This window comes from Mytilus californianus, unplaced genomic scaffold (assembly GCF_021869535.1).
Source record: "Mytilus californianus isolate M0D057914Y unplaced genomic scaffold, xbMytCali1.0.p SCAF_19, whole genome shotgun sequence".
NCBI classification, from domain to species: Eukaryota; Metazoa; Mollusca; class Bivalvia; order Mytilida; family Mytilidae; genus Mytilus; species Mytilus californianus.
Genome location: NW_026262667.1, coordinates 11,122,502 through 11,135,620, shown reverse-complemented (window position 1 = coordinate 11,135,620; position 13,119 = coordinate 11,122,502). Strand labels below are relative to the sequence as shown.

The 13,119-nt window shown below is 30.6% G+C and overlaps 1 protein-coding gene across 1 annotated transcript in view; it reads left to right on the top strand.

The window, feature by feature from the left end:
- The window catches only part of LOC127726923 (HMG box-containing protein 1-like), a 29,726-nt gene that overhangs the window by 659 nt on the left and 15,948 nt on the right, over window positions 1–13,119 (top strand). The window contains exons 2-4 of the mRNA XM_052234311.1: window positions 4,217–4,431; window positions 11,389–11,531; window positions 11,903–12,041. Of these exons, the coding sequence (XP_052090271.1) occupies window positions 4,217–4,431; window positions 11,389–11,531; window positions 11,903–12,041 (497 nt within the window). The remainder of the gene's footprint in view (window positions 1–4,216; window positions 4,432–11,388; window positions 11,532–11,902; window positions 12,042–13,119) is intronic.

The following is a 13,119-nucleotide window of genomic DNA, read 5'->3' as shown; positions in this document are numbered from 1 at the left end:
AAAAGAATTGCATTTCCTCTATCTCAAATTTTTGGAGCATCTATTCTCATCAGAATACATTTAGAAGTATGTCCTCTGATGTAAACTTTAAGACAAACAATTTGATAAAAATTTGTTTGGTCAACAGAAACAAAGATTGACCACCCTCCTCCATAGAGTGTGCAAACATGATTGATTGCTAGGAATTAACAAAAAAATAATATATAGATTAAAAAAACAATTGTAAAATCCTGTTACAGTCATGTGCATGTAGTTGCAGACATGGGGTAATTAAAATATGATTGTAATTACCTATAATTAATTACAAATTTAATAGTAATTTAAGGTAATGTACATGCAATTGTAATGGAGAATTTGCTTGGAATTTGTGAACATTTCTTGTTTCTATGATGCACTCATACGTGTAATCTGTATGTGTTTTTTTATCACATTAGGTATGCATGCACTTGGTTCTTGAATTTCTTTGTTAATACTTTCAATTGTAAATAATTCAATTTTTATACGACCGCAAAAAAATTTTGTGGTCGTATATTGGTATGACGTTGGCGTCGTCGTCGTCGTCCGGCGTCGTCGTCCGAATACACATTGGTTTTCGCACTCTAACTTAAGCTTAAGTGAATGGATCTTTTAGAAATTTGACCATAAGGTTAAATACCACAAAAGGAAGGTTGGGATTGATTTTGGGGGTTATGGTACCAACAGTTAAGGAATAAGGGGCCAAAAAGGGGCCAAAAATAAGCATTTTCTAGTTTCCAGACAATAACTGTGGAACGGTGTATGGATCTCTCTGAAATTATACTACAAGTTTCCATACCACAAAGGGATGGTAAGGATTTGCTTTGGGGGGTTATGGCTCAAACCGTTAAGGAATTAGGGGCAAAAAAGGGGGAAAAACAAGGTTGTCCTGGTTAATGGACAAATACTTTAATACAAAATATAATTTAAAGCAGTGTAAGGGAGATAAATCAAATACATCATTGAAATTATCTCCCTTACACTGCTTTTAAATTATGTATAAAGTAATGGTTAATGAACAATAAAGATAATTTAAAACAGTGTAAGGGAGGTAATCCAAATACAACTTTTTTGTTACTTCCCTTACTCTGCTTTTAAATTATGTTTAAAGAAATGCATATTTATAAAGGAAGACCAGTAAAAATATCTGCAAATGTTGCATCTTTTTTTTTACAAAAAAATCCATATGAAAGATTTGACACTATATTTTTAATTCTATTATAAAATAGATTAAGTTAGCACTATGGTAAATTTAAATGGGTAATTATGGTTGCCAACTCCATTGGAAATTTGAATTGAGATTATGACCATATCTTGAGGGAAAGAATTTTTTGGGGGAAAAAAGAGGGGGGGGGATAAAAAGAAATTGTGGGGGGTCAATTTTTTCTCATTTCAGATTTCAGAAATTAAAAAGAATTATTCTTCAAATATCATTTTTTTTTCAAATTTCAAATATTGAAAAATTTCAAGAAGTAATCTTTAATTGCACAGTATGGCGCATTAGATTTGTAAAATCTTTGATCACATTTATTTATTTGTTATGCCGAATCTAACAGTGTATTTAGATTTTTAATTTTGGGTCCAGTTTTCAAATTGGTCTACATTAAGGTCCAAAGGGTCCAAAATTTAACTTTGTTTGATTTTAGCAAAAATTGAATATATGAGGTTCTTTGATATGCTGAATCTAAACATGTATTTAGATTTTTGATTTTTGGCCCAGTTTTCAAGTTGGTCCAAATTGGGGTCCAAAATTAAACTTTGTTTGATTTCAACAAAAATTGAATATATGGGGTTCTTTGATATGCTGAATCTAACCATGTATTTAGATTTTTTATTATGGGCCCAGTTTTCAAGTTGGTCCAAATTGGGGTCCAAAATTAAACTTTGTTTGATTTCAACAAAAATTGAATATATGAGGTTCTTAAATATGCTGAATCTAAACATGTATTTAGATTTTTTATTTGTGGGCCCCGCTATCAAATTGGTTCATATTGAGGTCAAAAGGGTCCAAAATTAAACTTTGTTTGATTTCATCAAAAATTGAATTATTGGGGTTCTTTGATATGCCAAATCTAACCGTTTTTTTAGATTTTTAATTTGGGTCCCGTTTTTTAAATTGGTCTTCATTGAGGTCCAAAGGGTCCAAAATTAAACTTAGTTTGATTTTAACAAAAATTGAATTCTTGGGGTTCTTTGATATGCTGAATCTAAACATGTGTTTAGATTTTTGATTATGGGCCCAGTTTTCAAGTTGGTCCAAGTTGGGGTCCAAAATAAAACTTTTTTTGATTTCAACAAAAATTGAATATATGGGGTTCTTTGATATGCTGAATCTAACCATGAATTTAGATTTTTTATTTGTGGGCCCCGCTATCAAATTGGTTCATATTGAGGTCAAAAGGGTCCAAAATTAAACTTTGTTTGATTTCATCAAAAATTGAATTATTGGGGTTCTTTGATATTCCAAATCTAACGGTGTATTTAGATTTTTAATTTTAAGTCCCGTTTTTTAAATTGGTCTACATTAAGGTCCAAAGGGTCCAAAATTAAACTTAGTTAGATTTTAGCAAAAATTGAATTCTTGGGGTTCTTTGATATGCTGAATCTAAACATGTGTTTAGATTTTTGATTATGGGCCCAGTTTTCAAGTTTGTCCAAGTTGGGGTTCAAAATTAAACTTTGTTTGATTTTAACAAAAATTGAATATATGGGGTTCTTTGATATGCTGAATCTAACCATGTATTTTGATTTTGGACATTGGACCATAATAGGTAAATTAAAAAAATTCAAGTTCTTAGACCACATTCTTTCTGTGTCAGAAACCTATGCTGTGTCAAATATTTAATAACAATCCAAATTCAGAGCTGTATCAAGCTTGAATGTTGTGTCCATACTTGCCCCAACTGTTCAGGGTTCGACCTCTGCGGTCGTATCAAGCTGCGCCCCAGCGAAGCATTTTATTTTTAAATAATAATACATCATTGCTAAATATTGCAAACTTATATAACATGTATAATAATCTTCATTTAATTCACATTTAAATAAATATATAAGACATTATAAATAGTACCAATTAATTGGTATTTAGTCTGTAAAGGAGAAGGTATGTTGAGGCCACTTTGGCTTTGAAAATCAAAAAGTATAATCAATTTACTCAAATAACAGATGCCTTTGAAACATATAAATGTTACAATGAAATTTTAAACCTTAAAAGAATGTGTCTACAAATATTTCATTGTTCAAAATATAATGTAAAAAAGCCTCATACTAGCTGGTTCACATTTTATCCTTATATGAAAAATTTCTAACACAGAATTTATTGAAATGTACATGTACATTTGTAATTAATTACATCACAATGTCCATTGACTAAGTAATTGAAATGTAATTAATTACATTACATTGTCCATTGACTAAGTAATTGAAATGTACAATGTAATTGATTTCATTATGTTGTACATTGACTAAGTAATTGAAATGTAATTAATTACATCATGTTGTATGAATGAATGAATGAATCTTTTATTCTCATAAACTAAATACAAAGTTACAGAGAATAGTACATATATATACATAAATAGACTAACTACATGCATGTGTGAAATACTACATGTAAGCTACATATTTTAACTAGGAGGACATACTTTCACTTTAATAATTTTAATAAATTTACAGTTTTTCTAATTGTGCAGTATTTGTAAAATTGAATAAAATATTGTACATTGACCATGTTGACAAATAATTGAAATATAATAGACAACTTTCGAGTTCGATGCAAGTTGACTAAATGATACATATTCAAATATGTGGCCACAAAATAGATTGAGTATTTGATGCTTAATGTCAATGAGGCCACAAAATAGAAACATGAGAAAGATATACAAAAGTTTTAAAAGGAAAATTCTAAATCCTGACTTGTAACTTTTGGTAAATGGCCCAAACAGACATGTATATAAAAGCATGTCAAGAGTTTAAAATATGATACTGAGATGATTACTTAAGACCAATTTAACTTTAGCTTGAGTATTCATCAGTGTCTGGTTTCAATTTAATCCATATTTAATTATTTAAAGCCTGCATTAATTATATTTATGTGGAATAAGAATTGTGAGAATTAACCTTACTCCCGTTCTGTCTTATAAATTGTTGGTAAACAAATATAAAATACAATATTTACAACAAATGACTAATTTCTTTCCAGGAACCATTGCAGGGAAAGCGGCCCCATGTGAAAACAGAAAAAATGATGGAGTTTATTAAGACACAAGGAGAACAACATAAACACTTTTCTTGTTCATTTGAGGGATGTACTAAAGTACTTACAAGTTATCCAGGCTTAAAATATCACATCCAGAGGAATCATCAACCACAGAGTAATGCATTTATATGTGAAAAATGTCAAAGATCTTTTAAAAGGTAATCTACTTTTAATCAGTATAATATATATTTCTATAAGTGGAGTTACTGTCAATAAAATAGCAACCAAACCAAACAAATAATCAAACGACACCCAGAGGTCAACATACAGTCTTCAACAAAAAGTAAAATAACAAAAATACCCAACCATTGTAAATAGATTCTATGGACATTGTGAATGACAGTACATTTTGTACGTGTGTAGTTTATGAAAAATTTATCCAGCTTTTCAGAACCAGATGAAAAGCACAAAGATTTAGAGAAAATTTCAGAAAAATATTGTTGTTCATTGCCTGAACAAATGCAATACTGACCAAATTTGTATACATTTTGTTATAATTACATAAGATAGATATTTCACACAATTTTGTAATTTTAATTGGCTGGCGCAATCCAAAAGTTATATAATTAATTTCCAAATAAAATGCAACAGTTATGACTGCAGGTGCTATCTGGGACAACATTGAAATAATGCACAAAATGAAAAAAAAAGGCCTGATTTAACTCGTAATTACATGGTTATCGCATAAAAATCTATTTACCAGTATCAAATTTGTATGCTTCGTTTTGTAATTTTATAGGGTTATAAAAGGCTTGATGAAGTGGATGCATGCTTCACACAAAATGTGCTTCGGTCAATGCTTTAACACCCTATTTAAATTACAAAAAGTACAACAATACAAACAACAAAATACTTGTGCTTTGAAAAATTGTTCTTTCTTTTCTATTATGCTATATTAGCTGCTTTTTTATGCCCCCGCCATAGCGGAGGGGGTATTAAGTTTTACCCTTGTCCGTCTGTCTGTACGTACATCCCGAAATTGGTTTCCGTTCTCTTAAGTTTGCCTCAACTAAATGTTATATATATGAAACTTACTTATACGAAATATACTGACAAATCTAAACTTGACATTGATAACAAACCAACAATTATTTTAATTGGTACATCCAATACCAAACGTATCAATGCAGAGAAGCTATCGCCATCATTTACAACCAATAAGGTTACTGCTTTCAATTTAGAAGAAACTAAACAAGCTATTTTGGAGATATCGGATATAATTCCAAATCTAGTAGTGTTTCATTCCCTGACGAATGATTTGAAAATAAAATCACCACAGCAATGTGTAGAAGAAATACAAGATATTGTCAAGCTTGCACTTCAAAAATGGCAAAATAGTGGTTGCATCATCTCTCTTACTACTCCTCGACTCGACAGTGTAATTTTCAACACAAATGGACAAATCATAAATGCCTTGTTGAAACAAATATATGATGACAATAAAGATGTTCTACTTGTTGATCATGGCAATATGTTGCGAAATGGAAACCCAATTGCAGAGCTACTAAGTGAAGATAAATTTCATCTCTCTGACTCTGGCGTGTCTCAGCTATCGGCAAACTTAAAGCGTGGAATACACACTGCCTTAAACATTCCCATGCCAAATTCAAGAGGTAGATCCAAATCGCGCAACACATGAGGACGTGGACGTGGACGTGGCAGAGGTCATCATGAATAACTTGCTTTTTAATATTATACATATTACCATATCATTATGTTGACTTCCTTTAACATGTTTAAAGTCATTTACATATAATTTATATATACATGTACAACTTTATATATTTCTTCTTTTTTTTGGGCTGATAAATTCATATTCACATTTGAATAGATTTTTCAAATGAAACAGCCATTATGTGAAGAAGTCACACTATTACATGGTCATATATATGTAACCTCTGCTAGGTATAAAAGTTCGCCTTTTTTATTTTATTTTATTCATTTTTATTTTTAGTTTTCACATTTGAATCATACTTTTGATCTTGAATTAACCCAGGATATCAGGTTATTCAACCCAAATCAGTTTAATAGTTATTCAGTTAAAAGAGGATACATAGAAAAGAAATTATCTGTCATTATATCATAGACTATTTGTATTTAGAAAACCATTGTAAAAACTATCCTCTAAATAAATCTACTTATTTCAAATATTTACATTTCTGAATATTTTCCTTGTTGTCTCTTCCTTTTATTTAGAGACAAATTTTTATTATTTTTTTTTTATAGATAGAAAATCTATTCTATTATTTATACCAGATTTAATTGTATCAACCAAAATGCCAAAATCAAACCAATCATCTGTAAAATTTGGTTATTGGAATATAGGTGGCTTATTTTCAAAGGGCATGAATAAAGCAGAGGATCCCCTTTTTCTGAAACATATAGAGAATTACGACATTGTTTTTTTAGTCGAAACTCATGTGGGATATAATTCCCAAATACACAATATTGGTAAATTTCATTATCATCCAATATGTAGAAAATTATCAAATAATAACCGTCATTTTGGGGGTATAGCAATTCTACAGAAAAGTCACGTTAAACCTCATGTCAAAATATTGATTAACAGTAATCCAGATTATCAATGGATTAAATTAGAAAAATCCTTTTTTGGATTTAAAAGTGACCTATTTATTTGTGTACTGTACAACCCCCCTGTTACGTCTAAATATACCCAAGAACTCTCTTCTGATGTTTTTGAATGCATAGAAAAAGATATCTTTCAGTATAAAAAAATGGGTGAAATTTTGTTATGTGGAGATTTTAATGCCAGAATAGGCTCTGAAAATGACTTTATAGTAAACGATGATTCAAAATTTACTCCAATTTTTGATACATACCCTACTGACAAAAACATTATGACAAGAAAAAGTCGAGACCAAAAAATTGATCAAAGAGGCAAAGAAGTTTTGGATTTTTGCATTAGTAAACAAATAAGAATTTTAAATGGCAGAGTTCTTGGTGATACATTTGGTAATTTTACTTGCTATACCCCCAATGGTGCAAGTGTGGTTGATTATGTTGCTGTGTCGGAAGAAATTCTTGAAAATGTACTGTATTTTAAAGTATCCAGATTTATTCCCACATTATCTGATTGTCATTGTAAACTTGAGTGGGAATTATCTGCAAAATATTGTGTTCCTGGAGAAAATGATATTCCAATCCAGTTGAAAAATATGACACCTAATTATATCTGGACTGACTGTTCAGCAATAAAATTTCAAGAAACACTTTCTTCAGATACACTACAAAACTACATACTAGAATTCAACAACAGCACAATTCAATTTACTCAGACATCAGTAGATGAAGCATCATCAAAACTTTCAAACATCTTTTTATCAGCAGCAAATCTATCACTTAAACGACCTTTAAAAAAACACACAAACAAACAAAAAAACAAAAAGTGGTTTGACGCAAGTTTACAACAAGCTCGAACTAACTTGCTTAATTATGGAAAAATTTATTCAAGATTTCCATATGATCCAATTATCAAAAATCACTTTTATAAACTGAATCGTGAATACTCCAAACTAAGGAAATATAAATACAAACAATACAAACAATCATTGATTAGTCAGCTGGACTCCTTGCACGAAGAGAATCCAAAACTGTATTGGAACTTAATTAATGAACTACAGGAAAAAAATGAAACTAAAAAAAAATGTGGAGTACAACCATCAACTTTGATATCACATTTCCAAAAGTTGTCACAACTGAAAGGTGAATTTCAAAGTAGATATACAGAGCTATGTGAAAAACTGAAACAGTTAGAAAACTCAAAATGTTTCAACGAGTTGGACTCCGTTATCACTGAGTCTGAAATATCCAAAGCCATTTCACACTTAAAATGCAATAAATCATCAGGCTTGGATAACATTAGTAATAATATGATAAAGAATGGACAGACTTTCCTTTTAAAAAGTTTTCAACAGATGTTTAATACTTGTCTGTCTTCAGGTATATACCCAACATCTTGGGCTGAAGGTTATATTACACCAATTTTTAAAAGCAACGATACAAGTGACCCTAACAATTATAGAGGAATAACAATAACAAGTGCAATTGGAAAGCTTTTTAATAGAATATTAAGTCTAAGACTGGACAAATTTCTTCAGGAACATAATATTATACATGATAGTCAAATTGGATTCACAAGGAAAGCCAGAACTGCAGATCATATGTTTATTTTAAACTGTCTTATTAACAAATACTGTAATTCAAAAGAAGGTAGACTGTTTGCCTGTTTTGTTGATTTTCAGAAGGCTTTTGATACTGTTATACATACAGGGATCAAGATTAAACTACTAGATATTGGGGCTGGGTCTTATTTTTATAACATTATTAAAAGTATGTATGAAATTAGCAAATCATGTGTCAAAATTCAAAATCAAGTAAGTGATTTTTTCCCATTAGATATTGGAGTCAAACAAGGTGACAACCTCAGTCCGAATTTATTCAAGATATTCATAAATGATTTGCCCAGATATTTGTCAGATACTAGAGACCCAGTTAATGTCAATGACAAAGATCTACATTGTTTAATGTATGCTGATGATATTGTTTTATTATCTACATCAGCTGAAGGACTACGAGAAAAGCTGGGAATGCTTGATGAATTTTGCAAAGATTGGTGTCTCAATGTGAATACTAATAAGACAAAGGTGCTGATTTTCAACAAGGCAGGCAGACATGTAAAACAGATATTCACATTTCAGAATATAAATCTGGAATGTGTTTCAAAATACAAATACCTAGGTTTATATTTAAGCTCATCTGGTTCATTCAGTTATGCTCAAAATGAACTATACAAAAAATCCCTGAAAGCTCATTTCAAATTAAGGAAAGATCTTTTATCACTTAATCCTGATGTAAAAACAAGTATTCATGTTTTTGACCACACTGTAAAACCTATTTTATTATATGGTAGCGAAATATGGGGGATGTTTAATTCTCTTTCCTCTAAATGTAAGAAGGAAGATATATCTTTTGAAAAATTATATTCAGGTTTACCCTGTGAGAAAATTCATATAAAATTTTGTAAATTTATACTTGGGGTACACAAGAAAACAACAAATGCTGCAGTGTTATCTGAACTTGGAAGATTTCCAATATATTTTAATATTATAAAAGGAATGTTATTGTACTGGTATAGATTAGAGAATTTAGGTAATAATTTTCCTCTATTAAAAGAGGCATATACACAATCAAAGACACTACATCACATGAATATAACATCATGGTATGGTTCAATAAATGTTGTTTTTAAAATACTTGGTATTGACTATACAAATGCCATAAATGCTCCATTTAGTGAATCCTTATACAAATTTAAGAAATATATACAAACCAAGCTATCAATATTGTTTATTAGCTGTTGGAAAAAACAAATAGATAAATTTTCAGACAGTAAACTGAAAACCTACCTTTTATATAAAACAAATTTTGGTTTTGAAAAATATCTAACATTGATCAAGAATTTTGAACTTAGAAGAAGTTTTACTAAATTACGTGTATCTTCTCATAGATTACAAATAGAATTAGGTAGATATCAGGGTATTCCCCGAATTAACAGAATATGTAATAAATGTTCTTCCAATACTGTCGAAGATGAGGCTCATTTTCTATTTGATTGTAACAAATTTGAGGATGATAGAAATTGTATGTTAGCTAGTATTGCACAATATAATTCTTATTATAATCATATGAACAGTCAAAGCAAAATTATCTGGTTATTTAGTGTAGAAAATGTTGAGTTACTTAAAATAATATGTAATTTTATATACAAACATCTTCCTTAGTGAAGATTAGTTAAAGGAAATCTATGTGTGTATATACATTTGATTGGACATAGAAAATTATATTCATCTGAATATCACAAACATACTAGCCGATTAAAAAAAAAAATAATTGTTAAGATATATTATTTATTCAAATGTTCTCTTATATCCTTGAGGCATCGTCCCCTGGTATCAACTGCATTCAAGTTACCTATGATGCTTCCTTGTTTGCTTTTGATACAGGTAGGAAAGAGACATTTACACACATTTTACATGCCTATGGCCCATAAGGTATCGCCCCCTGGTGTCAGCTGCCTTTAGGAAACCATAATGCTTTCCTATTTGCTGCTGACACAGGATGAGTCATGGACATGTTTAATTTCTACTTTCTTTTTGGCTAATTATTATATATTTAATTGATCCAACTTTTTGTGTACTATACATATGTGGATATCTATTTTTCTTTTTTTCTTTTTGGGCTGTTTGTTTGTTATCTATATCAACCACACTTGCAATAAAATGCATTAGTATTAAAAAAAACAACATACTATAGATTCTTTATCTACGTATTCTTTAAGAACTTAAATAGTTCTCGTTTAACTTTTTTTTTTTTTTTATCTCATTGTTTGTATTGTATTATGAAAAAATTATTGATGTTGTAATGTTTATGCCCTTTGGGGCCCATAATTGGAAATAAAAATATCTTATCTTATCTTATACACAATGCTTATTACCACAATACTCAGATCCGGTACGAATTTGGGTAGTTCTTGAGTTAAGCTCCTTTTATAACGTTATATGCAAGCAGGGACATCATCTGTGTCCCATGGACACATTCCCCATTAATTTTCTGTATCATTTCCTCAAGTTCTTGCATGAAACACATTCATTTAATTTGAATATAGTCATCTTTGTTATGTGGATATGTCGTGTAATGTCCCTGTGACGTTCTCAATGTGTGATAATTGACAAATTTGACCAAGAATGGTCATTTTACACAAACTTACTAGTTACATTAAGAATAAGCAACAGCCTTTGTCAGAAGTTTTTTATGCTTTTATGCTGTTTTTCCAGTGAAAAAATGTTTAAGGCTTAAAGCAAGTATATAAGACAAATTGAAATATATTGATTAGGGATGCAGAATCTGTCAGACATATTACTTGTGGGAATCTGGAGAATGTTATTTGATGGATTTATTATATTTCTAAATACATTTATTCAAATTCAGGGGCCAAAATTTTTAAAAAAAAACTTGGCCTCAGCATGAGCCTTCATTACATGGTTAGAAAATGTTATGAATAATGACATGCATATTTCACCATTCATATGTTTTAGTTCTAATGGTTTGAGGTATCATTGTGAGAGAGGTCGATGTGAAGAGGGAACCAGGAGAACAGATTCCGCTTCAGATGAAGAACCGTCCTCAGAATTCATTCAAGGCTATGGGGCTGCTGGTGTTAAACAGGAAAAAGTAACAAGTAAATGAAGAAGATAATTATATTGTAACTAGTTTTGGTCATCAATGTCATGCATTTTAGTCATATGTTTTCTATACACTCCAAACAATTGTAACATGAATTACTTTAGGTCAGTGATAGCACTTTATGTGGTCTCAGTGGCCTAGTGGTCTAACTAGTTCATTTACTTTATAACAAGCCTGTCAACACTGAGGGTATACATTCAAACCCCCGATATGGCAGTTGCCATTGACTCCAATCTTAATTGACTAGTATTTTCGGTAATCTATGATTTCAGCATAGAATGAATAAAAGTGTCATGGGAATAGACAAAAATGTTGATTTACTTTTTACATCTGACTGAATTTCAAAGCATTATAATTATATTGTAGAGAAGAAAATTCCACCAGCACTTGATTTGAGAAATTTAAATGACCCTGCATATGGAACAGAAAGACTTACAGAATTTGCAATAATTGCCACAAGTCCATTGGTACAGAGAGCACCATTGAAGCCATGGGAAATACCAAGGTAACAACTGTAAACACTAGATAAATAACACATAGCTTAGAGGGTGATAGAGCAGATTATTACCCCGAGAAAACATTGTCAACTGAGGCGAAGCCAAGGTTGACAATGTCTTTTCGAGGGGTAACAATCTGCTCTATCACCCTCTCAGATATGTGTTATTTAATTTATTATACTGAATGTTCTGTTATTACTGTCTATTAAATTTCAAATTCAAAGTAATAAACTATGACGTCTTGTACATAACAACCATCCGTATTTAATAAAGCACACACTTGAGCAAGCGTCTATGTGAAGGGTAATAGAGTATTTACTATAGGACAGAGTAAATTGTCTCCCTCGTACTAACCAATCAAAATCTGGCATTTTGACATGAAGTATAATAAATTCATTTATTAATCCCCTACCAGTGAAGACTAAGGAAACTTTTGGTTTTGCACTTCAGTCAGGTAAGGTTTCCTAACTTTTTCTTTCTTTCTTTTAGAAATTGGGTATATAGTCATTTGATGACAGATCTAGTGTGAGTTATGTTATGGTTAAGGGATATTCTGTGGTAGTGGTGGCCCTTTTACAAAGAAAATATCAGTTTTCCACTTTTTTCTAAAATGCCAAAAGTTTTATTAGACATTTATTATATATCCTTATCATTAGAAGGCAAGTCCGAGATGTTTTGTGCTGGTTGATTAATTTTTGCAGGAGAAAATAGCTTCTACCCCTTTTTTCTGTAATGCCTGAATCAATTGATTAAAAGATGGTGTATAGTCCTATCATAAGCAGTTATGTTTTGTTCCCATTTAGATTTGTTTTCAGGCATTGAGGTCATTAGACATAGAAAATTGCTTAAAAATTAAAAAAAAACTTTTATAAATTGAAATAAAGACCTATTGGGTTGATCCTGCGGTTGTTGACAATATCTGTATTTATAATTTATAATTATATTTTTTTGCCCCCACCGTTATTGGAGGGAGCATTAAGTGTTACCTTTGTCAATCTGTCCCCGAATTTGGTTTCCATTCTCTAATTTTAGTTTGCCTCAACCAAATATTATGAAACTTATACACAATGCTTATTACCACAAAAT